Raw genomic sequence first — 23487 nt, 5'->3', positions numbered from 1 at the left:
AGAAGAAAATATTTATAAAATACAATAATGAAATTCAATTTCTTAGGAGAAGTGAAAGAACATTTCCTTGCTACCCCCCACGGCCACCCTCTCCCGCAGGGCCCTTGGTCGTGACTCACTGTCACAGAGGAAAACAGAAGGTTTTGATTTATTTACCTTTTGCAAGACTCTCTGGCCACAATTTGTAACACTAAAAAGGCTGAAAATGGAAAACAAAATGGTACAAATTGGGTACAAAGGATGGCCGGCACTATGTGACACATCACACTGTGATGGTGACAGGACTGTCTCAGGACTCCACTGGAAGCTTGCAGCTTCCGACCCCAGCCAGGCCGCCGAATCTGCAGTATATTTACAGAAACCTGCTTATCCACACATATGCTCTATTTCCTCACCTTACTTCGAAAAGCAAGAAGGCAGGGTGTTTCACCCCAGGACACAGCTGGGCAGGGTCTGGTCGTTGCGTGGTTTAACGGTGACAGGGACCCGACATTCCGTCCAGTCTTGCCCTCCTTACTCTCTCTACGAACATCGAGATGCCTGCAACAGTGTGGCTGCCCTTGGGCCATTTCTTAAAATCCCAAACCCTTCTGAACTCTGGGGACTATATGAAATCAACAAGGAATTCCTTAGGCGAAAACAAGAACGTGATAACGGGGATCTGACTTGTGGTGTGTGTGCAACAGGATGGAGCTCTTCAGTAGCTGAGGTGGGGGCGGGGGCAGGCACACACCTGTGATCCCAGCAGCTCAGGAGGCCGAGGCAGGAGGATTTCTAGTTCAAAGCCAGCCTCAGAAACTTAGTGAGGCCCTAAGTAACTTAATGAGACTTTGTCTCTAAATTAAAAAAAAAAAAAAAAGTAAAAATGGGTTGGGGATATGGCTCTGTGGTTAAGCACCCCTAGGTTCAATCCCCAGTAATAAATGAGAAGAAAAAAAATTACAGATATTTATTTTCCTGAAAATATTTTTGCTATCAGGGTGGTATCATTTCACAGCCTGGGAAATACTGACACACGAGAGAAAAAATTTACATATTCTCCCAATCAAGTTGGATGAATGACAAAAATATTTCCTAGGTCAGCCAAAGCCCAGGCAGGAAGTGTTTGGGTGGGGGGATCCCATGTGGCCACAGGGTTGTTGGGAGGTCATTTTCAGGCCATATGGATTCCTGGTCATCGCTTGGCTATTGAACCCCACAATTCACTATATTCATGGCTGGGTCCAGCAAACGTCCCAGTGGTTCCTCTCAACCAGTGACCTGGTAAAACTGGGTGGCTTTAAAACCCAGCTGTCCCCCATAGTCCTCCCTCGGTGTGTCTATTAGGTCTCAAGCTCCCTAGAGGCATCTGCGCACACACAGCACTATTCCCAGTAACCAAGAGGGAGAAGCCCCGGGAGCGGCGGGGCACGCCTATCATCCCAGCCGGAGGCCGAGACAGGAGGGTGGCAAGTTCAAAGCCAGCCTCAGCTAAAGGCGAGGCGCTAAGCAACTCAGTGAGACCCTGACTCTAAATAAAATACAAAATAGGACTCGGGGATGTGGCTCAGGGGTCCAGTGGCCGTGGATTCAATCCACAGTACCCCTCCCCACAAAAGAAAACAAAACACCAAGAGGGAGAAGCAACATGGCTGGCATCCTGTGGTGAATGGACCACAAACGTGATCTATCCATTCAACAGGATATATTCAGCCCTGAAAAAAAGGAGAAAATCCTGACAGGCCACAACAGGGATTGAACCCTGAGGACATTATGCCAAGTGAGACCGCCAGTCACAAAGAAAACTACTGTGTGATTCTATGTGTATACCTGCCAGGGCGGTCAAACGCACAAGGGCAGAGAGCAGAATGCGGCGGAGGGGAGGGGAGGGGAGGGGAGGGGAATCAGTGTTCACTGGGCATGAGGTTTCAGTTCCGCAGCATGAATCAGATCTGGAGATTAGGGGCGCACTCAGCACTTAACTGGACATTTAAAAAATGATCAAGACGGCAAACTTTATTATATGTATTTTACAACTAAAAAGTAACACGAAATGCCCACCAGCTCCTCTCCCACCGCAAATCCTTTCTTCAACCACAGCAAATGAAGCTCATATACGGCCGTGACATTTTCCTATGACTTTTAAGCACCACGGGCTGCATTCCTTTCCCATGGCTTCAGGGACTTTAGGCCTAAAAACTGGAGAACAGGCCAAGCATGTGAGTTAACTGCTCCTCCTCATCCATCCATCCGTCCACCCGTCCATCTATCCATCCATCCACCTGTCCATCTATCCACCCACCCATCACCCATCCATATACTCATCCACTCATCCATCCGTCCACCCGTCCATCTATCCATCCACCCGTCTATCCATCCATCCACCCACCCACCACCCATCCATATACTCATCCACTCATCCATCCATCCACCTGTCCATCTATCCATCCACCCGTCTATCCATCCATCCACCCACCCACCACCCATCCATATACTCATCCACTCATCCATCCATCCATCCACCTGTCCATCTATCCATCCACCCGTCTATCCATCCATCCACCCACCCACCACCCATCCATATACTCATCCACTCATCCATCCATCCACCTGTCCATCTATCCATCCACCCGTCTATCCATCCATCCACCCACCCACCACCCATCCATATACTCATCCACTCATCCATCCATCCACCTGTCCATCTATCCATCCACCCGTCTATCCATCCATCCATCCATCCACCCACCCATCCACCCACCCACCCATCACCTATCCATATACTCATCCACTCATCCATCCATCCACCTGTCCATCTATCCATCCACCCGTCTATCCATCCATCCATCCATCCACCCACCCATCCACCTACCCACCCATCACCCATCCATATACTCATCCACTCATCCATCCATCCACCTGTCCATCTATCCATCTACCTGTCCATCTATCCATCTACCCATCTACCTGTCCATCTATCCATCTACCCATCTATCCATCCATCCATCCATCCACCCACCCATCCACCCATCACCCATCCATATACTCATCCACTCATCCATCCATCCACCTGTCCATCTATCCATCCACCCGTCTATCCATCCACCCATCCATCCACCCACCCATCCACCCATCACCCATCCATATACTCATCCACCTGTCCATCTATCCATCCACCCGTCTATCCATCCATCCATCCATCCACCCACCCATCCACCCACCCACCCATCACCCATCCATATACTCATCCACTCATCCATCCATCCACCTGTCCATCTATCCATCTACCTGTCCATCTATCCATCCACCCATCTATCCATCCATCCATCCATCCACCCACCCATCACCCATCCATGTACTCATCCACTCATCCATCCATCCATCCACCCACCCACCTACTCATCCACCTGCCCACCCCCTCATCTACCCACCACCGTCCTACCTACCTACTCATCCATCAATCCATTTGCCCACTACTTATCTTTTAACCCATGCATCTATCCAGTCCCAGGGATACACTAGTGACAGAGTCTACAAGGTACTCTATTCTCAAGGAGCTCCCAATCTTGGGCCCTGAGAAATGCCAAGAGAACAGGAAGAAATGTCCCCAGAGAACAAGGTGAAGGCACAGCTGGCAGGTCCACAGAAGGCCTGGTGGAAGGCAGTTCTCAGGAGGGGGCGCTTAAGACTGGATTGGAAAGATGAGCAGGCATTTGTCTGTCAAGGAGGCAGAGCAGGAAGGAGCGTTCCCAGTAGGGACAACTGCGTTTGTGAAGACCTGAGGCCCGAGGACACGGCAGCTGTTGGTTAGGAGAAGCCGAGAGATGGAGGAAGGGCGAGAGGGGACTCCCGAGAGGTAGGTGGGGCAGGAGCAGGTCAGGCCTGGTCATCTTCTCCACCATGGACTCATGGGAAGGAGAAAACGGAGGAAAATGAATAACCGCTGATGGCTGTTCGTGGAAAATCTCCACGGCAGGGGGCCATCCAGCTGAACTGAGCAGGAAGGGCAGAGGGCAAGAAAGTTGGGAGATCACCTCTGCAAGTGTGAGTTCTGGAGTCCTCCTGGATGAATTCCCAGGAAAGAAACAAGGGGAAGGCAAGATGTTGGATGGCAGGAAAAGAGCCAGCAAAACAATCACGGAATAAATGGCCTTGAGAAACTTGGTGACCTGCCTCTCCCCCCGAGTCCCAGAGCTCCACGTGCTGCTCCAGAGGCCACCGCGGAGGCGGTGGAGCAGCAGCAGGATCTGAAACCACGACTGTGGGTCCCAGTCCCGCACGCGCAGCCTGCACAGACATAGTGGCTTAAAGAGGAGCTGGGGCAACGGCTGGAGATCAGGCAGGGAGGGGGAGGGAAGAGGCAGGACGCACCTCCACTCGCTCCTCTGTAGAAAACAACGAAGCTGCGCCCAGGGCTCTGCGCGCTCGGGAACGGGTCCTACGTGAATGTTCACAGTACACTTCACATCCACCACCTGCTGGAGCTGCAGCAATCCCACCGTGGTGGAGTCAGCTTTCTGTCACTCTGACACATACCTGAGACAGTCGACGTAAAGTAGGAAGGTGGACTTTGGCTCACAATGTCAGTCTACGGCAGCTCAGCCCCACTAGGGGCCTGTGGTAAGGCAGAACATCATGGTGGGCGCACGCGACCCAGGACATTGCTCACCTCATGGCAGCCAGGGAGCAAGAGAGACGGGAGGGGCCGGGTTGGAATATCCCCTTCAGGGCATGCCCCCACTAATCCAACTTCCCCACCAGGTCCCACCTCCCACTGCCCAGGCACACAACCTAGGGACCAAGTGTTTAACACATGGGTCTTTTGGGGACATCCAAGACACCAATGACAGCATTTGAGATCCATGACACAAATGACAGCACTTGGAAAGAGGCAGAGCATCAAGTCTGACCTGAAGCAGACAGCATCTGTGTATCAAGGTCCTCAAGGTGATATCTGCACCACTAGCTCGGAGCCCAGGTCCCCCCGAGAAACTGACTGGCCAGGTCACTTCAGATGGGGGCTGGTTTTATTTGGGGGTGGGGGGGAGGATGGAGGACATGTCAGATCCAAATGTGTGGATTTCTATCCCAGGTCAGGCAAAGTCCCCATCTATGAGAATTATCTCTTTAGTTCCAATAAAGGGAGAAACTTCAAATTCTTTCTGCTTCTGTGGACCGTCCCTTGTCACCCTGAGAACCTTGCAGAAATACCAGCTGTGACTCAACCTATTATTCATAAAGCCATTTGCCTAAAACAGGAAGGTCAAACTAGAGTAGAAATGTGGACTTGTTGCTGAGCTCCTAGTCTTTGTTGCTCAATATCTTTACAATTTCCTAATCTACCTGGAAATGATTCTTTTTTTGGATTTCAGTGCAGTTTTAGGCCTTGCAGTATTTGTGTAATGCTCTGTGTATACTTTCTCCTCCCTCCTCCACCAACATCATCTACCCTTGGCGGGTCGGGGGGAGGGCATGCTGTGTAATACGAGGGTCATGGATCTGAATCTCAGCAGAATCTTTAAAGCAGAACCAGGACTGTTGATGTGAGGTCTGGAGCCCAGGCAACCTTGGAGTGCAGACACTGCAGAATCACATAGCTGAAGCTCCAGTGTGGCCAAGATCGGGCAATGCGACCCCTCAGTACCGAGCAACGCCTACATGCTGAACAAGTACCAGGCCCGGGCAGACACAGCCTTTGTGCTCCATCAGGTGGAGTGGGGGCCGTGGAGGCCCACCTGTTCCACAGGTAGCAGGCTGCAAACGCAAGATGCAGGACTGGGAAGGAAGGACAGCGTCCGGCACTGTGGCAAGGTGAAATGGTTGTTAATCCAGGACAGATGCCACGCCCCATGGTGCATGTCACGGCCTTCTCAGGAAAGGGAGGCCTGTCTCCTCAGGGGACCCAGCCACCCACGTCCCCAAAGGCGAAGCTGTGGCGAAGGAGAAATGGGGAGGGTGATGAGAGAGAACCCAGACCTGGGCGTCCCGGCACAGCCACCTAGTCACCTTCCCTGTCAGGAGAGCGGCCGTGCGGGCACGGCTGGAACTCCTGTGACACAGCTGTGTGTGCTGATGCTGGGTGGGCTTCCCGGCTGTGACCTGGAGGATCAGGCAGGAGCCTCAGTGTCGGGGGAAACCATGGAGGGCTTTTTCAAGAGAAGCCGGACAGGCCAGGATGTTGAGGGCTCTAAGGGCCCTGGTGACCTGTGAGGCTGGGTGGACACGGCGGCAGCTGGTGGGGGTGTCCTCCGTGCTCCAGGCAGATGGCCTTATTTCACCTGAGGACCGTGTGAATCTAAAATGGCACTACCAACGGGCGTGGTGGTGCAGGCCTACACTCCCAGCTCCTAGAGGCTGGGGTGGGAGCAGCACAAGTTCAAGGCCGGCTTGGGCAACTTCAAGACCTTGTCTCAAAACAACCCCAAAGCTGTTTCAAAGGGCTCAGGATGTAGCTCAGCAGTAGAGCATTCCTGGGTTCGACCCCGGTGCTGAAGAAGTAAATAAAGAGCAATTACCATCAGTGCGCACAGCAAGAGGCGCTGCTCCTGTAAGGCAGGACTGTCTTTTTCTTGAACTGTGTCTTGAGAACACCTACTTAGGAATCATCTCAGATCTTCCTGCTATTTTTACATCGGTGAAGAAATGGAATTTTCCATGATTCAGAAGCCAGGAACTTAGTGACATCCACATTCCAATGGCAGTTTAGACTGTTTGTTTCTACCAGTCGGAGCAAAACCAAATCAAAGCTCAACAGCACATGGGCCATGTGGCAGGTCAGTCCTGCTCAGAGGGAAGGAGCGGCCTACGTGTCAGGGAGAAGGGACAAGCCACGGCTGTTTCCAACCTGGGACACAGGCAGGACAGGAAACACACCTGAGGAGCTGTTTTCAAGAACTAGCACCTGACACCCGCCAGCCAGGTGTGGGCCGAACAGGGGCTGCTCAGCCACCCAGGTCCTCGTGAGGGCGCCCTGGGAGCCAGGGTCAGACGCACAGTGCACTCTCCGACAGGGCACCGTCTGTCCTCGCTCAGCTGTGGCTGCAGAGCTCATTCTTACAGGTCCACTTAGGAATCACACCGCACACGACTCTTGAGGCAGGAGTTCCGGCCGTGCCCCCGACGGCCGCTCCCCTGACACGGAAGATGAATAGGTGGCTGTGCTGGACTGCGACGCCCCGAGCTCTCAGTTCTTTCTCATTATCCCCTCTATTTTTCCATCATGGTCTCCCTACGGCTCATACTTCTGTCCACAGAAAGGGAATCTAAGGATTCCAGAACAGCCCCCCTACCCCATGACCCAGCAACGGGTCTGAGAGCCAGAAGACGCTCACGGGTCCCTCCCTAGGAAAGCTGGACAGGCAGGGCTTTTAAAGAACCTGGAGACTATCAATTGTTTTCAGGTAAATCCAAATGTAGACCACAAGGCACCCAGCCACTGAAACCCACACGCTGGCCTTTAGTATTTCAGTTTTATTCAAATGCTTAGAACGGTGCATGCAGAACATCCAGCAGAGATGCAGGGGTGAGTTCAGCCGGTCAGTCCCGGAGCGGGGTGGCCCGCCTGTCCTGGACTGCCTGGGGCATGTTTTGAGCAAGGGAAGTCCCAGGCCTGGGAAGCCCTTAGTCCTGGGTGACCTGGGGCCCTCTAGACTGGCTCTAAGAGTCATTTAATTAATAACAGCATCCAGCCGGGAAACGTGGACAAACTGAACCGGGTTTTCTGGGCCCGTCTTAGCCCCAGCCTGGAACTCATCCCATCTTGCTGCCTCCATCTCAGGACAGGTTTCCCTCAGGAACCTAACTCACCCCATAAGCTGCTGTTTATTAAGAGTTTTGGGTCAAAACTTCAGAGTTACAGTCTTAAGAGTCTGAAGTGCTCCAGATGACAATATATTATCAAAATTCCTCCCCACTGAATGAATCTTTCTCTCAGTCACCTCAGTGACCTTTCTGCCATGTGGTATCTCGGAGACAACTTAGGAAATGGGTGCCACAGTGTGGATGGTGTCTTGAAAGATCACCTTTTGAAACAGCCAGCACGCAACTTCAACATTTGAACCAGAAACTCATCTGCACCTCCCAGTTTCTTACTGAGGGGAGTCTGGATTCTGCCCCAGACATCTCCTTCAATCCCTCTTCCCACTGAACCAGGAATGCCCGATGAGCTCAGTGGTTACAAGCCTGTGGCTCCCAACACCTCAGAACAGAACTAGTCCCTTCCAGGCACCTAATAGAGAGTGACCTAGAACTTGCTGCCCTCCAAACCATCATTGAAAGCATGGTGATGGACATGAAGTCAACGAAGGGTCACACTGTAGGCTGCCATCATACTAGACTCAGTACAAATCCACCCCACGGCTAAGCCGCCACCTTGGGGAACTATGCATGTGCCTGCCCCAGACGCATGTTTCCCCTGGCACCAGGCAGTGGCTTTTGCAGATGACAGCAGCACTGGCACCACAATCATGCACCAAAGGCCAATACATGCCTCCCCCACACCCCAGCAACACTCACGCATGACTATGGAGGAGAGAGAAGAAGGAACTGCCAACACCGAGGGAAAAGAAGAGGTCTGGGCACAGGAGAATTTTTGAAGAACTGATTTGGATTATTTAATCAAGAGGTTGGAGTGAAAAGTCGCCCTCCTACAGGCGTTTCCTGGAACCTGCTGTTGTCACCACCTGTCTCTTGGCAAGGTGCACACGTGGGCCTTGGCTTCCACATGCACAGGCTACCTGCTCTGCACAGGTTCCCTCTGATGAAGCCTGTGCTCAGCAGGAGGCCACTATCCATCCGATTTCATGTTCCAGCCATGGAGTTCCACCAAGAAGAGTGTGCCGATTACACTTCTTGCTGTAACACACGTATAAAGCATGGGGCCCGGGATTAGACTCTGCTCTCGGAAGAACGAAGCCCTCAACAGGGCGGTTCCCTACAGCCAGGACAGCACCGGGCGAGGAGCCAGGAAGACGACCCGTATCCTCAAGGATGGGAGCAGGGCACACAGTGGGCTGTGGAACCGCAAAGTCCTCCGTGGGGCAGCCTCAGCAAAGGTGTGAGCCCTATGCCCGGGAGGCCTCTTGGAACAGGTGTGCCCAGTCTCTGATTGAGGGGCCACCTGGTGAACCAGCCTACTCCAGATAAACAGGAGCAAACGGAGCATGAAGAAAAGTCCTCACTACAATAAAGAATGCGTGTGTCTACAAAGGAATCCATCCATATACCCATCTGATTCCGTCTATCCATGGGATTATCTGTACCTATCGTATATTAATGTATTCCTAGATACCTGTGTTTAGATGCTCCTTGACTTAGGTGGGTTATGTCCCAGTAAGCCCACTGTTGAGATGAGATTATGCAGGTGAAAAGTGTATTAATTCCTCCACCTGCCAAGCACCGGGCTTAGCCTGGTCTACCTTAATTGTGCGAAGAACACTCACACCGACCTAGAGTTGAGCAGAATCATCCAACACCAAGCTCATTTCAAAATCAAGTGTTGAGCATCTCAGGCAAGTTACTGAGTACTGCACTGGAGTGAAGGCTGGGAGGGCTAAATGGGCAAAGTTCACAACAGCGTCCACTTGGAGATGCTCATGGAGAGCGTCACACGCCGCAGCCTGCCTGCACAACCCTCAGGAGTGTACTTCCAGCCAAGCACCGAGGCATGTCCATTACCATGTGAAGAAGCCAGGAGGCTCGAGAAACACCTGCTTTGTTGACATGGTTCTGAAAGGTGTAGTTGTAGCTGTAACACGGGGGAAAGGGCAACTCACACCAGCAGCAAATTAAGCAACAAGAATACCATCTGTTAGCAAGCGTGCTGGGAAGACTTAAGGCAAGTGTTCTTGACAGCGCAGGGGAAAAGGCCTCTTGTATTTTGCCAGAGGAGATAAACTGATGCAATGTCTCTGGGAATCTGACAACATACACCAAAAGCCATGATCAAACACATACTCTTCCGCTTAGGACGCTGATTACTAGTAATCAATCCTAGGGCAGTGGACAAGGACAGAGGGACACAGGACACTGATCAGAGTTATAATAGTGAAAAAATTCAAAGTAAATTTCTTTGTCAAATGCCTGTCTTTGGGGTACTGTTGAGTCACTTAGGGTCCAGCTGTACAGGGACCATTGCATAGTCAGAAAATGGTGGGATACAAGTGGATTTGTGGACACAAATTGGTGCACATGACCAGACCAGATGTGGGTGGAAGCTCAGAGCCCACACACGTGTGGAAGCAGGAGCTGTGCCTGTGGAAGCACAGGCCCACGTGTGCAGGAAAGGCCGAGGGTGTACCTCAAAATGCCAGCAGCAATTGTGTTCTCCACGAGTATTTTACTTTAGGAATAATTTTAATTTTCTTTCATTATATTTATTTCTAACTTCCTGCCAACAACTGTGCAAGTCTTGAAATTATTTCAAATTCTAAACACTAACATCTTGACATAGTGATATAATCAAATGACCCAACCCACTAACACTATAATCTTCACATCTCTCTACCTCAAGCCAAATGCCATGGGATGCATTGTTAACCAAAATGAACACCCCCAAACTTGGATTTTACCAAAGCTTGCTTTGTATTTTCCCTCAAGAACAAGATTAGTTGTTTCTTAATCTAATATAAATTATTTTAGCCTAATAATAATAAATTTTCTTAACACCCAGGGACGTTTCTCCTGTCTTACAAATGGGCATGTGTTATTTGACAACAAACACTGAGCCATGAATTGCATTTAACTTCCTGTTTTTGTTCTTAGACATTCAGAGCTGAATTTTAGGTTCAAATGGGATTGCGTCCTTCATTATGGATTTTCCTATAGGTACCTTCTTTTTCTCTTTCACTACTTGCTCCTGACTTTCTACATCATTTACAATTTTACTTCATCTCTGTAGGATGAGAGAGCTAGGGAGGGAGGCGAGGGACAGACCCCTGGCCCAGCAGAGTGTGAGGACAGTGCCATTCATCTCATGACTGACCAGGAGACCAGCTACCCCTTGAACCTCAGAGGTGAGTGGCTGCCTGCTCTTAGGCCCTGCCCCCCATGCTCAGCTGAGGCCTGCCCCTGCTGGCTGCTCCCAGGGCTGAACTCACATGCAGACTTGGATGATAGGTCAGCACGCCGTTGTCACACAGGGTGACGTATTTCTTCTTCCACTCCTTGTTCAGTGACTTGCCACTTCGCTTTAAGAGCATGCCCTGGAAGGAAAAAGGAGCCAAACAGTCAGCTTCATGGGAATGGAATGAGAAGTCAGTGCAGAAGTAATTTTAAACATTCTTTGTGTCTTTGCCAACTTACAAAGGAAAGTATGCTCAATTTTGGATTGAATTTGCTTTTTTCCTTTTTATGTACAAAACATATAGCATACTTTCAAATTTCTTTGTGTGTCTGTATAAAGAACTTGGCTTTGTGGGATTGGTAAATGCTAAAGACCCACCCTCAGCTCAACAAATAATACAAAACATCCTGACACAGCTACACTGTTCAAATAACAAGTCATAAAAGCACAGGAAACACCTAAAGGAACAGTGTTTTGAAGACAGAAACCCAAACTTCCTTTTTGAAAAATAACCAATGAACTGTATACTTACCTTATATTTGTAAATAAGGACATTTCATTTCGTAGTTCCTTTCATTTCAGAATTTTAGCTTATTAAAACTGAAGTTCTACTTGCCAACTTTAGTGATGACACTTCATGGATGAACTGTGTGTAATTTTTAAATCCATCTTTAATGAAATCACATTAGGGCTTCTGGAAAACCATTCGGAATTTGAAATCGACCCATCTTTAAAGCCACATTTAACCCAGTCTTTCATGAATGACTGACTCAAATACACTCCTGTTTTAACTGGGAGCCCCACCTGCCCCGAGTTCACAGGCTTTCCTGGATTAGGAAAGCAGGAGCCAAGGCTGAGCAGGGCTCAGGCTCTCCCCTCCCAGCCAGGGCTTCCTGCCTGCCCAGCTCTGTCCATTTCAACTCCAGCGTTCACATCCTGACTCTGTCTGTCCCTTTTAGAAGATGACGATCTTCTCACTCCTGCCCCTGCACACTGAGGATGACGCAAGATTCTCCGTGCTCTTCCTCTTGCTGTTTATAAACCACACGATCACCGTGATCGGAAAGCACAAGGCCGATGCCAGGTGACTCACCCAGACGGAGCAGGAAGGAAGGCTACAGGTTCTGAGACGCACTCAGACACCTTGGGGCAGCAGGGGCACTGAGGGCCTGCTCTGGAAGTTTTATTGGCCTCTCTTAAGAATGGCCACGCGAGACAGAATTAGACAAGCCTGCCTTTAGATATGATTAAGCTCAAGTTTCAATTAATTACCAGCATTATGGCAATACTGTGTTTTATTTACTCAAATCATAACATAACCGAGTTCCATAAGTACAAAGGATTAAAAGCCAGCTTGGGGTTCTCATCACTATTAAACACTGTTGCCAGAGGGAAACATTTCAAAACTTGAAACAACTTATCAAGGAATCTTTGGAAAATTATTTCCTTGTAAGTTCTTACTATTTAAAGAAAATATTCAGCAACATACGGTGTCCCTTGGTTTCTGGGAGCATCAACCCATCCAAACCAAGCTTGGTACCGACCCACCCGATGAACCAGTCCAGAGGAAAATGTTACAAGCTACAAACCAAAGCAATAAAAGCTTCATTGCATGGTACCAATTAGTGGGAGAGGGACAGTGACTGCCAGCCAAGCAGTAATACATAAGCCATGGCTTCAAACCACTGCGCGTCCCTCCCCGGGGATCCTACCAGCTCTGCACTTAGCATAACGAAACCTCTCCCAAGTTCTCCTGTGGGCTCATATTTTTCCATCATCCGTTTCAGATGGAATTCCAACAATACCAGGGGCTGGGGGTCACTGTGGTGTCACTGGAAGATTAGAGCTGCTCCGGGCTTCAGAAGGCTTTGTCCCTTCCCACTGACAAACGCAGCCATAGCGCACACCCCTGGGGCTGATGGACTCACACAACTCGCTCCGCCGGCTTGGGGCAAATCCTGCACTCGTAATTATCCTTCCACCAATGAAGGCCACAAGACTTATTTATTAAGGAAGAAAGGGAAAGAGCCCAATTAGGAGGCATGGAGGGGTGATGTCATAGCTTCCTGGAGAACAGAATGAGGCTGATTTGCTCCCATGGCAGAAAACACTGTCTGAGTGAAGGAAAAGCCAACCTTGAAGGCTTGATGGACTCTACGGTTCATATGGAGGAGACGGTCGGGTCCTGCGAGCTATGGGGACGCTGTAGCTATCTGTGGGCCTCTAGAAAGCTTCAGAAGCCGTATTTCTGCCCTCCAGTCTTGGGCCCCTGTGGCTTTATTACAACGACCCCCACCAAAGACTGCTGAAGAGACTGAGTCCCTGGGCTGCCCTGCTCTCCGCCTCCAGCCATGGCTGAGCAGGGCTGGGGCAGGTGGCCTGAGCACCCCTGGCATCTCTGTCTGGTCCTCCATAAGCAACAGGGTCAGGGATGGCAACACCGTTCAACTTGCGGTTTCTGAGCCAAAGGAGGCAGAGAAGCTTGTTACCACGGGGAGGTGGCAGGCAGTCCCGGACACCGCCCTCTGCACTGGGTGGCTAGATCCTGCCGTTCCTGCTTACAGGCAGTGACTGGAACCCGTGTGTATTCCCCTGGCTCCTCTGGCGAGGCACACGCACAGGGGCTGGTGCTTGGGATCCCCCATGCAGGCACCAAGGCCACTGGCCCTTCCTGAGAGGAAAATGAGACTCCAGGCTGCAGGTGTTCAGCACCCAAGAGACTCCCAGGGAACGTTCCTGGCCAGGGGGTCCCCTTCAGGTAGACCCGGGGAGCCCACATCTCTCACGGTTCCCTCCTCCTGAGTGTCATGTAAGCTTGAGTGAGAGAGCAGAAGTGCCACTCCAAGGTGAAAAAGTGCAGAAATACCCGCTGGGGCTGGGGCTGGGTGTACAGGCCTGCAGGTCCAGTGACTGGGGAGGCTGAGGCAGGAGGCCTGCAAGGGCAACCTACTGAGACCCTTAGCGATTACCAAGACTCTGTCTCCAAGTAAAAAATAAGAAGGGCTGCGGCTGCAGCTCAGTGGTTAAGTGCCCCTGGGTTCCGTCCCCAGCACCCACTAAATACAGACATACGTACCATATGTGGTCTGCGGCTCTAGAGGTGGGGGCTTCCGCATGCTAAGAGAAGCCCAGGGAGCCCCATGGGAAGTGTCTTGGGGTCTCAGAGAACATGATGAGCACTGCTAGAGGCAAATCTCAACCCTACCAGAAAGTTCCAGGAATGGGGTGGCCAGGGCTGCTGGACCCTGGAGAAGGCCAGGGCTGCTGGACAGGGGAGTGGGGCACCAACAACCTCCCCACGGCAAGAGTGATGGGACCTATGCACAATGGCTCTGGGGTTAAAACCCTGGCTACAGATCCCACAGCTTTGGTCCCTGACACAGGTCGGTCCCAAGGAGTCTGCAGACTGGCTGTACACGGGCTCACCTGGGACCTCGGGCCCAGAGTCGCTGGTGTCAGTGGGGGCACCCCTGCCCCTCAGTGCGTCTTAGTGTTCGGAGCAGCGGCAGCGCCTGGACCCCCGGGAGGATTCCCTGCTGGGCGCGCCACCAGGTGCCAGGCGGCAGTGGCAGAGGCCAGGCTCCTCGGTTTCCAAGTCACAGCTCTTCCTTTCCCTCAGACCAGCTGGCCTCCTCCAGCACACCTCCTGCCTGGCCCCGGAGGGGAGGGGAGGTTAGAGCAGGAGATGGTGGAGGTCACCTGACAGGCATCAAGACCCCTCTGCCAGCCGCCAGGAGGGCAGATTCTAAGGTGGCCTGATGGAACCCAGTGTCAAAGTTGCCACTCAGAGTGGCCACTTGGACGGGCAGCACTGGCCTCACCTGAAGCCCACTAGATGTCTGTCTGCAGCCCAGAGCAGCAGGGCCACCCTGAGTTCAACAAGGCCCCAGGTGACCTGAGTGCCTCTTCGTCTGAGCAGCTCTGGGCCCAGACCTTCTCAGGAGCACCGAGCTTCTCCAGGGGGCATTCACCCTGCAGAGAGCTCTTCTTAATGGCTGTCCAAAAAGTGAGCAGCTACTGGACTCCACTGCCCAAGCGGGCGTTGGTGACTTCAGAGGTCTCACGTGGTGCCAAGGGGGAAGTACAGGGGGAGACTGGTACATGAACAATCCACTCTGTGACCCGGTGGGGCCCACCCTGGCACTGCAGGCTGCACAGAAGAAAATGACTTCACTCAAGAACGCAGGACGTGGGTGGCCGCAGGACGAGGGTCACCGCAGGACATGGGTGGCTGCTCGGCCAGGGCGACCTTTACAGCACCGCAGTGATTTTGCTTCATTATCCGTCATGATAAAATATTGCTGTTAATTTAAATTTATTCTTTAAAAAAAGCCATTAGTTGCAATTATTCTTAATCATTTTGGGTTCTGTGATTACTTAGTTTTATGAGTGCATATAATGTCTGGCCTTATCGTGAAAACAGCTAGGCCAGTGCTGGGGGGATCCAGGTGGCTATTTTCTAAAGGGTTCCAAGTGGCCCACAAGTCCCTGGGAGAGGCTGGGCTAGAACAGGAACGAACTGGAGTCACCTGCCCAGGGGCAGGAGAGGGTGGGGAACGTGGGACGAGGAGGTGGCTGGGAGAGGCGACTGCAGGAGGATGGCAAGGGAGCATGTCCTCCCCGTGACTGTCCTGCGTCCTGCGCTCCAGTTCTCCCCTCTCCTACTGACATTTCCAAGGCTGTTGTGAGATTCTCAGAGCAGACAAGAGCCAGGTAGGTCCCATCCCGCTTGTCCTGGGGGTAGGAGCATGTGGTGTGAGGAAGGCCACCACCCTGACGTGCACCCTGCCGGCCAAGCCGCCTGCTGCAGGTGGAGGCCCCATCAGAGCTCTCAGACCTTGCTGGGCCCACCCAAGTCCCCGCATCAGAGGTACCTAGAGTGAGGAAAGGCCGCTGCAGCCCGCCTCAGGAAGGGGCGTGGGGCCGAGCCTGACAAGCTGGGGACGCCCTTGGGTAAGCCACCTTGTTCCCATTCCACCAGGTGACCTGGACGCTCAGGTCAAGACTGCAGCTCTTGGTGACGTCAACAGCCTGATACCGTGGGCAGCGGGGCCAGGACAGAAGCACATGGGGGGCCGAGGGGACCCCATACTGCTACAGGCAACAGGAGACCACAGGCCTGCTCTTCCTCAAAGGACCCCGACCCCAGGAGAGCCCGGGCACCTGGGAATGAAGCGCCCACAGAGCCCACCGGAGTGCCCACAGGGGTCTCTGGGAAAGCTGGCCACGGCGCGGAGAAGCGACCCAACTACGCACTGCCTCTGTGCCGACTGTCAAAGAGAACCTTCTCCTGAGGGCGTGCAGGGGTGTGTGATCAACTGGGCCACACCCCAGAAGACTTGGGGACAGCTTCCGGGGATGAAAAGTTTGTTTTCTTTTTCTTCCTTTTTTTAAAATGAATTTTCAACACTGACTTTTGAAAAGTGTTCATAGCAAGTGAGAATCACAGAGTGTCAGAGCCCAAGGGCCTGAACATGGCACGAAAGTGTCCCGCCTCACTGAGCATCCCCAGGGCAGGGAACCTGGTCTGCAAGCCGGGTAACCCTTCCCCAAACTAAAGGTTCCCGTCACTCTGCCACCGTGGGACCCCTCTGAATACGCCCAGCATTCCCCAACGTCAGAAGCTAAGGGGAAACGGAGGGAATTGTGAGCCCTCATCCCTTGGGCCGGCCCTTCTCCTGCAGCCAGAGCCCCTTCTGATGTCCCAGCGGCTCCCGAGCCCTCCCGCTTCAGGGCTGAGCCCCTGAGCTGGTCGTCTCCACGCGTCCGCCAGCCCGAACGCTCACGCAGCTCCAAGTGCCGAGAAAGTGGGAAACCCTATAAATAGTTCATTTCAACTTTTAGAGGACACGAAGCCACAGTCCTGCTGGCCAGAAGATGACAGAGGCCGGAAGGCTCCTGCCTGTCTGGAGACGCACTGGCGGGCGGCTCCCATCAGTGAGTGCAAATGGCCTTATGATTCTAAGTCTCTTTGAGTCCCTGTAACCCAGGGCAAAACCGCATGGTGGAACGTCAGAGTGCATCCTCTGTCCGTCTTTCAGATGCCACTTCCGTGCAAGGGAAAACAATCTCTGCCTAAGACCGTTGCTGGTCGACCTTCACGGCACAGACCTCAATTACAGGGAGTGTTTTATTCGCCTCTTGTGTGGCCTCAATCTTCAGACATTTCTTATTTCAGGGCTATGGTGGACTCCCCCGTGCCAGGTGCATTCCCAGTGCTGTACCACTCCTAACCAGGCACCTGATGTGAGTGAGCACAACCATCCCCATTTTACAGATCAGAACCCCGAGGCACAGAGAGGTTGTGGTACCTTGTGCAACCCGCACAGCCAGTATGTCCAAAAATGGCTCCCAGTGACCCGCACCTCCCAGCACCCCTGCTGGTGTAAGTAAATCACTCCACACTGACTCTGGGCCGCCTGGGGATGACTTTGACCCACGGAACCCACAGAAGGGATTCTGTCAGCGCTGGTTTAGACCTTAAGAAAGCCTGGCAGCCTCTGTTTTACAGGGCTCTGGCCGACTGGTGGGCCCTGTAGGTCTGCAGTCCTTACCCCAACGTCATAAGTGATAAAATGATGGTTTTCTTAAATCACTTGGTTTTCAGGTGGATTCTTATGCAGCAATTGAGAAGAAAAACAAAACTAGTCTCCTGACTGCTTTAAAGAAAATCCTCACCAGGTGGAACTGGCTGTGGAGCCAGGCTCCTGACTGTGCCGAGCAGGAGCGAGAGGGGAGCGTTCAGGAGAGTCTCAGGCAGAATTAGAGAAACGTTCCCAACTCCGTCCCCTAGAGAACTGACCACCAGACGGTTCTCACTGACAACCTCTCCTGCCAGCAGAAACCCTGACAGTAAGGATGCCCCTCAGAACCAAGGTCAAACAGAGGGCATGCTGGGAGACATGACCTCAGGGTGCGGCAGTCAGACCCTTCTCGTGAGAATTCAGAAAACTTTCAGCAGTGCCTCAAAGACCCTTCCAATTAGAAAAGAAGACAGAGATATGAGATAGAGATCTGTGAATTGGGCTTTTGTCTAATAAAATAGATTGTAATTTGATACAAAGGATACCCACAGGGGTTTTAAAGGAATCATACCACTATAAACTGAAACTCACAGAAAAGGTTCAAACTAAAAGGGGTACTGGGCCTTGACACCTCAGTACAACAGGAAGCAGGACAAGACAGATGCACAGTGGCGAACACGGGCCATTTCTTACAGAAGAGAGCAGAGTTCAGGCCCAAGTCATGCTCTCTGCAGAGAACTTCCATCTCCTACGCTGAGGGCAGGATGGTCAGGTAACATGTGCCTGTCTGGATTTCAGAACTGCTGTGGACCAGTGACCGCTGTCTCGCTCTCATTCCTCTCCACTTCTGTCGAACAAGGAGGGGGTCTGTTTCGTTTCTCCTGCGCCTGAGTGACTGCCACATGGTGTATGTCTGTGAGAGCGTGCGCGTGTGCACACACATGCACAGATAACTTCTCCCCAGAGACGAGAACATTCCCTGTCTTCAGACCAGAGTGACCTGGTCCTCAGATGGTGAGGACCAGATCCAAGAAGCCTCACCCACATGTGGACCTGGTGTGGATGCCAAGACTGTGGACTTCAAGCCTCAGCCTGATGCCACAATGGCATGAAACACTGGGGGTCGGGGGCTAGGGGACCTAGCACAAAGGAGAGTAGACCGAAGTCACTAGTCTCTACAGATGACCGCACCATCCACCTCCCCAGTGGTTTTCCTGATCCCTGACTCACCAGGAGAACGTGGTGGGAAAGACATGGAGCCCGCTGTAGGATTCTAGCCGAGGCCTGAAGGAGCCCCCAGCTCCTGCTTTCATGCCCCTGGGAACCCCGAGCTGCTGTGTGGGGAGTCAGACTGTCCTGCTGAGAAGACAAATGAAGAGGGAAAGCCCCTGGGACCTCAAGGTGGAGAACTAGGTCTGGGTGGATGGCAGCCACTGACCTTCAAACACTGACCTCCAGCCACCAGTCACTTTTGCTGAGGCACCAGCTCTGATCATCCAGAATGATGCGGATGTCTCTTGTGCAGCAGAGACAACCACAAGCCCAGACCTCATTCCCAGCCCAGAGAATCCAGATGAACTGTGAGCTGGTGTTGTTTTAGACCACTATGATTTGGGTTAATCACCTAGCCATGGGTGACCTGGACAGCAGTGGGCAGAGCCAGGGCCTGGGCTTGTGCTCCTCAGCCCAGGGCTCTGCTGCCTCCAGGGAGGGTCTCACCACCAGATCATTGGCAGGACTTGCACATCTTTTACTTGTTTGCACAGTTAGAAATCTAGGGGCTTTGTGACACCTCAATGATCCCTCTATCTTACTGGGAAATAGCCCAGGTTGGTCTAATTGCTGCCACCTCATTAACTGACTGATCCGTCAGGAAGAGAACAATTTTAATGCTCGACCACCAAAATACCAGGTCCCAGGCAGGCACTCTTTGCTTTTGGCCCGAGGACCCTTTAGTAGGGTAGCACAAAGTCTTTTTCTTCATTCATGCCTATTCTTTGTCTAGTCCCAAGAGGTCACTGAAAGCCAAAAGCAATGCTAAGTGTACAAGCTTTAAATAACTTACAAAGTTAACGTAACGGATGTAAGTGCTATCTGAAATCCATTGCTCAGTGTTGGCTGCAGCCCCAAGCTGTGATAAAACACCACTCATAAATTTATATTAAAGCTCTGCTCGATAGCAATTATTTACCAACAGAGATTTATTGACTGCATTAGGGACTGGGGGTCTCACCCAGGCAAATCAGTCTTTGTTTTGAGTCCGAGGAGCGTAGTGTGTGGGCCTCTGCTCATGTGAGGATCACCACGAAACTGGGAGCAACGGGTGGCCACGCTCCTCCGTGGCAGTACAGCCCTGGCTGTCGTGTGGCTGCCCCACGCAAAGCCAGACGGCCAACAGGCACACCAGCCCGGTCCTCTCCTCATCTGCCTCAGCAGCCACCAGCAGCCACCTAGGCATCTGCGGAGTCTCCCACACGACATGACATGTGCGATTTCACAGTGATGGAAACAGCCCTGCACTAGAGGGACCAACAGAGTCTCATCTCCATGTTTAAAAAGAACTGTGTCGCCGTGCTTAAAAACTCCCTGCACATCCCGGGATGGTAATGTCTGTACCTGTGACAAGGTAAAAATTAAAAAATAAAAACAAAGACCAAAGCCAGGCTCAGCTGGGTGTGTGCGGGGTACACACCCGAGCCCCAGATCCTCCAGAGGCTGAGGGGGAGCCCAGGAGCTTGGGAATAGACTAGGCAACACAGCAAAACCCTTTCTCAAAAACAAACAAAAAAAGTGGCGTTTGAGTTTATACAGTCCTACAGTGAACACCCGTCACTGGCTCACTGTTTTATGATTTGCACTCAAAATACTTCTGAAAAGATTCTCATTATAGAAATTAAAGGTATCTATAAAATTCTAAAATGTCTCACAGAAAAGTTGCATCTCTAAGATCCAAAGGGCATGACCACCAATCACTGGATTTCCTTATTTGATCCGAATCCTTCTTTTATTCTAATTAATATTCTTCCTGTAACATGTTGTTTAGCTTTCCATCACTGTTGACAAAAACACCAAAGAGACTCAACCGACAAAGAGGAAAGCTCTATTCGGGCTGGTGGTCTCAGAGTTTCAGTCCCTGGCCCCTTGGCCCTGTCACTTTGGGCCAGTGGTTACACGTACATCTGGCAGGAGCTGGTGGCAGAGGACCTGCTCCCCTCCTGGTGGTGGTGAAGCCAACAGTGAGAGGGGAAGGGTGGGGTCCCAGTACCTCCTGCAGGCCTCCTGCAGGGGCGTGCTCCCAGTGACCTAACGCCTCCCCCACCTCCATCTCCCGAGAGTCCCACAGGCCTGTGGGGGGGCACCTCCCAAACCCCAGCACACAGTAAAACTGTGGATCACTTGTGCCAAATTGACCTCAAAACCATCAAAACCTGCACAGGGGTGGATGGCGGGTGATGGAATGTCACCATGAGACTCTCGGGTGGCAGAGGGGTCGCTCCAGGACCTGGACACTCTCCTCTGGCACCACTCTCCCTGTCTCTCAGGGCCCACCCCGCCAGAATGGAAGCATGTCCACCCGGTCTCTGCCCTCAGTGGCCCTTGTGGATAACAAACACCACCTTGCCAGGAACAGGCCTGGCTGAAAGCCACGGTGGGGAGGTCAGCGCAGGCCGTGCTCCCAGGCCCACCGTCACCCCTTTAGGGCCAAGCGGGCATGAGTGCTTGGTCCTGTGTCCTAGGGGTCAGTGGTGGGAGCCGAGCCTTGGCCGAACGCTGCCCATCCCGGCAGAAGCCCCAAGGCCTTGGGCTCACACAGGCACCTTGTGGCCAGCTCTGATCTTCTACCTCTGCAAACAGAGCTTATGAGAGCACAGCCAAACGCCTGCAGGAGGGAGGTCCAGGAGGGAGGTCCGGGAGTACCGCCCCACCTGCGGAGCCCGCGACACCTGCGCTCCAAGCTCCCACAGCCCCAGAGTCTCCTGACACAGCTGCTCCTTCCCACAGAGGGGTGAGCTGAGCCCCACCTCCGGATTCAGAGGTGCAAGTCCCAGTGCCCCCCCCCCCACCCGCTCACATTCTGGAGACACAGGTGTCCCTGCGAGAGGGGACCAGGACTCCTCACAGAAAGACCATGGGAATCCGGGGAGGAGACAGCGTCTCCAGCCAGGGAGAGAGGCCTCCGAGAAGCCTGCCCTGCGTTTCCAGCCTGTGGCCCTTTGCCACCATCGACTGGGAGCGGTCCAGGCAGAGGAAGGTGGCCCCTCGGCGCACCTGCAGCACCTCGCAGGGCAGGAGGCAGCTGCTGGTCTGGCCTCCCGCCTGGCACTGTGCCTTCCTCCCCCTCCCCCGCCGAGTCCCGTCCCCGCGGGGCTGCACAGCCTTCCAGTCTCGTAGCACGCTTGAGCCTACACAGCCTGCACGGATGCCTGGACTGTCCTGAGTGGAGTGGGGACTCTGGGGGCCAGGAGGGTCTGGGTGGGCCCTGGCTCCCGAGTGCCACATCAGTGGCTTTGTGGGGCTCAGTCCTGAAGTCATCTCCACGCAGCTCAGAGTCGCCCCCACTTGTGCAGATCCAGGAGGTGCATCAGCAACCTGGAGCCAGAGTGAGCGTGGGGAGGAGGGACAGCGGCCACCTGCAGGGGTGGGGGGCTCCTGTGTAGGGCTCAAGGGAAGACGGCACAACAGAGCCACAAGACCACAGACACAAGGCGTCATCCAAGGTTTGGGCAAGGCTTTTGGCTGAACACCACCAATAACACCGACTTCATTGGCTGCGTGCAGGAGAATACTCCCAATTAACTGGTATTCCCAAACTCCTTAGACAGCAACTTTCGGCGCATTCACGTACATGGTGCTTGGATCAAGTTTTGGTGAAATGAGGTGGACCGACTGACCAGTGGACACTGCTCTCCCAACGCCAAATTATTTTAACTTTTCATCTGGTTTAAAGTGTTTCCATAGAAACAGCAGGAATCCCCTGTCACTGAGCCCCTTTTCAACAGGGATGCTGGCCCGGCCCCTCCTCCGGAGGGCCTATTACTGCAGGGACGAGAAGCTGCTCTCCTGCCTGCTCCCAGTGCAGGTGGCGGGGGAGGGGCGCGGGAGGAGGAGAGGGCTCTGGATCTTTAACCAGCTCCCTGGTGACCCCTCCCCTTCCTGGTTAGTAATATTTCTGTCATTCTGCCAGGTTGTCGGGTACAAAGGGTTACACTTTAATTGAGCTGTCAGCATCTCCGACAATCCTATAAAGCCCCGATTATGCACGGCGGGGTTAGTGACACACTGGTTATTGTGGATGCCCTATTTGCGAAACCCAAACCTGCGCCACACACAGGTCAGCTCACCCGCGCGACCTTCCTGTCATTAGCCGCGTCTATTCCTACCTCACCGCTGAGAAAATCACACGGTGCTGGCTTCAAAGCGCCGGCCGGGACTGGATTCGACCAGGAGCTAATCACCCACAAATCCAGCTCAAATGGCAATAATTGGCTAAACTGCTCCCCTCTCCAGAGCTCAGCAGTAATTTGGGATAATAAAGAAAAGAATTATTCAGCTAACTGCCCCGAAATGTATGCTTTGTGACCGACACACTTCACATTTTAATAATGATGGATGGAGAATCCAGTTGAACACCGTGCCGCCGAGTAACGGGAGAAGTTTGTGGTGTCCCCGTCCCCGTCCCCATCTTTAAAAGCCACGCTGACGGCGAGCAGCACTGGAGAGAACTGCACTTCCCGCCAGGCCAGGCCAGCCGACGCCATGAAGCCCCAGCCGCACTGGCTGGCCCCCAGGAAGATTAAACACCAGCAGAGAAAGAGCTGGGAGGGGCTGTCCACTGGGACCCAGAAACAAACACAAATGCCCTCCCGTTAAAGAAATGAGGAAAGCACATTTTTCTTCCACCAGGCCTGGAGGATTCCTTCC

General features: G+C 52.7%; 1 protein-coding gene across 13 annotated transcripts in view; it reads right to left on the bottom strand.

Annotated features, from left to right (window-relative positions):
- Agap1 (ArfGAP with GTPase domain, ankyrin repeat and PH domain 1) overlaps positions 1 to 23487 on the bottom strand; it is a 488301-nt gene that overhangs the window by 178449 nt on the left and 286365 nt on the right. For all 13 annotated transcript variants that reach the window (XM_058577558.1, XM_058577559.1, XM_058577560.1 and 10 more), the window contains one exon: positions 11076 to 11180. In XM_058577558.1, coding sequence (XP_058433541.1) covers positions 11076 to 11180 — 105 coding nt within the window. The remainder of the gene's footprint in view (positions 1 to 11075; positions 11181 to 23487) is intronic.

The sequence above is a fragment of the Marmota monax genome, unplaced genomic scaffold (assembly GCF_021218885.2).
Source record: "Marmota monax isolate L192 unplaced genomic scaffold, Marmota_monax_Labrador192_F-V1.1 WCK01_AAM20220418_F8-fsc00041, whole genome shotgun sequence".
NCBI lineage: Eukaryota > Metazoa > Chordata > Mammalia > Rodentia > Sciuridae > Marmota > Marmota monax.
This window is presented reverse-complemented; position numbering and strand designations above follow the sequence as displayed.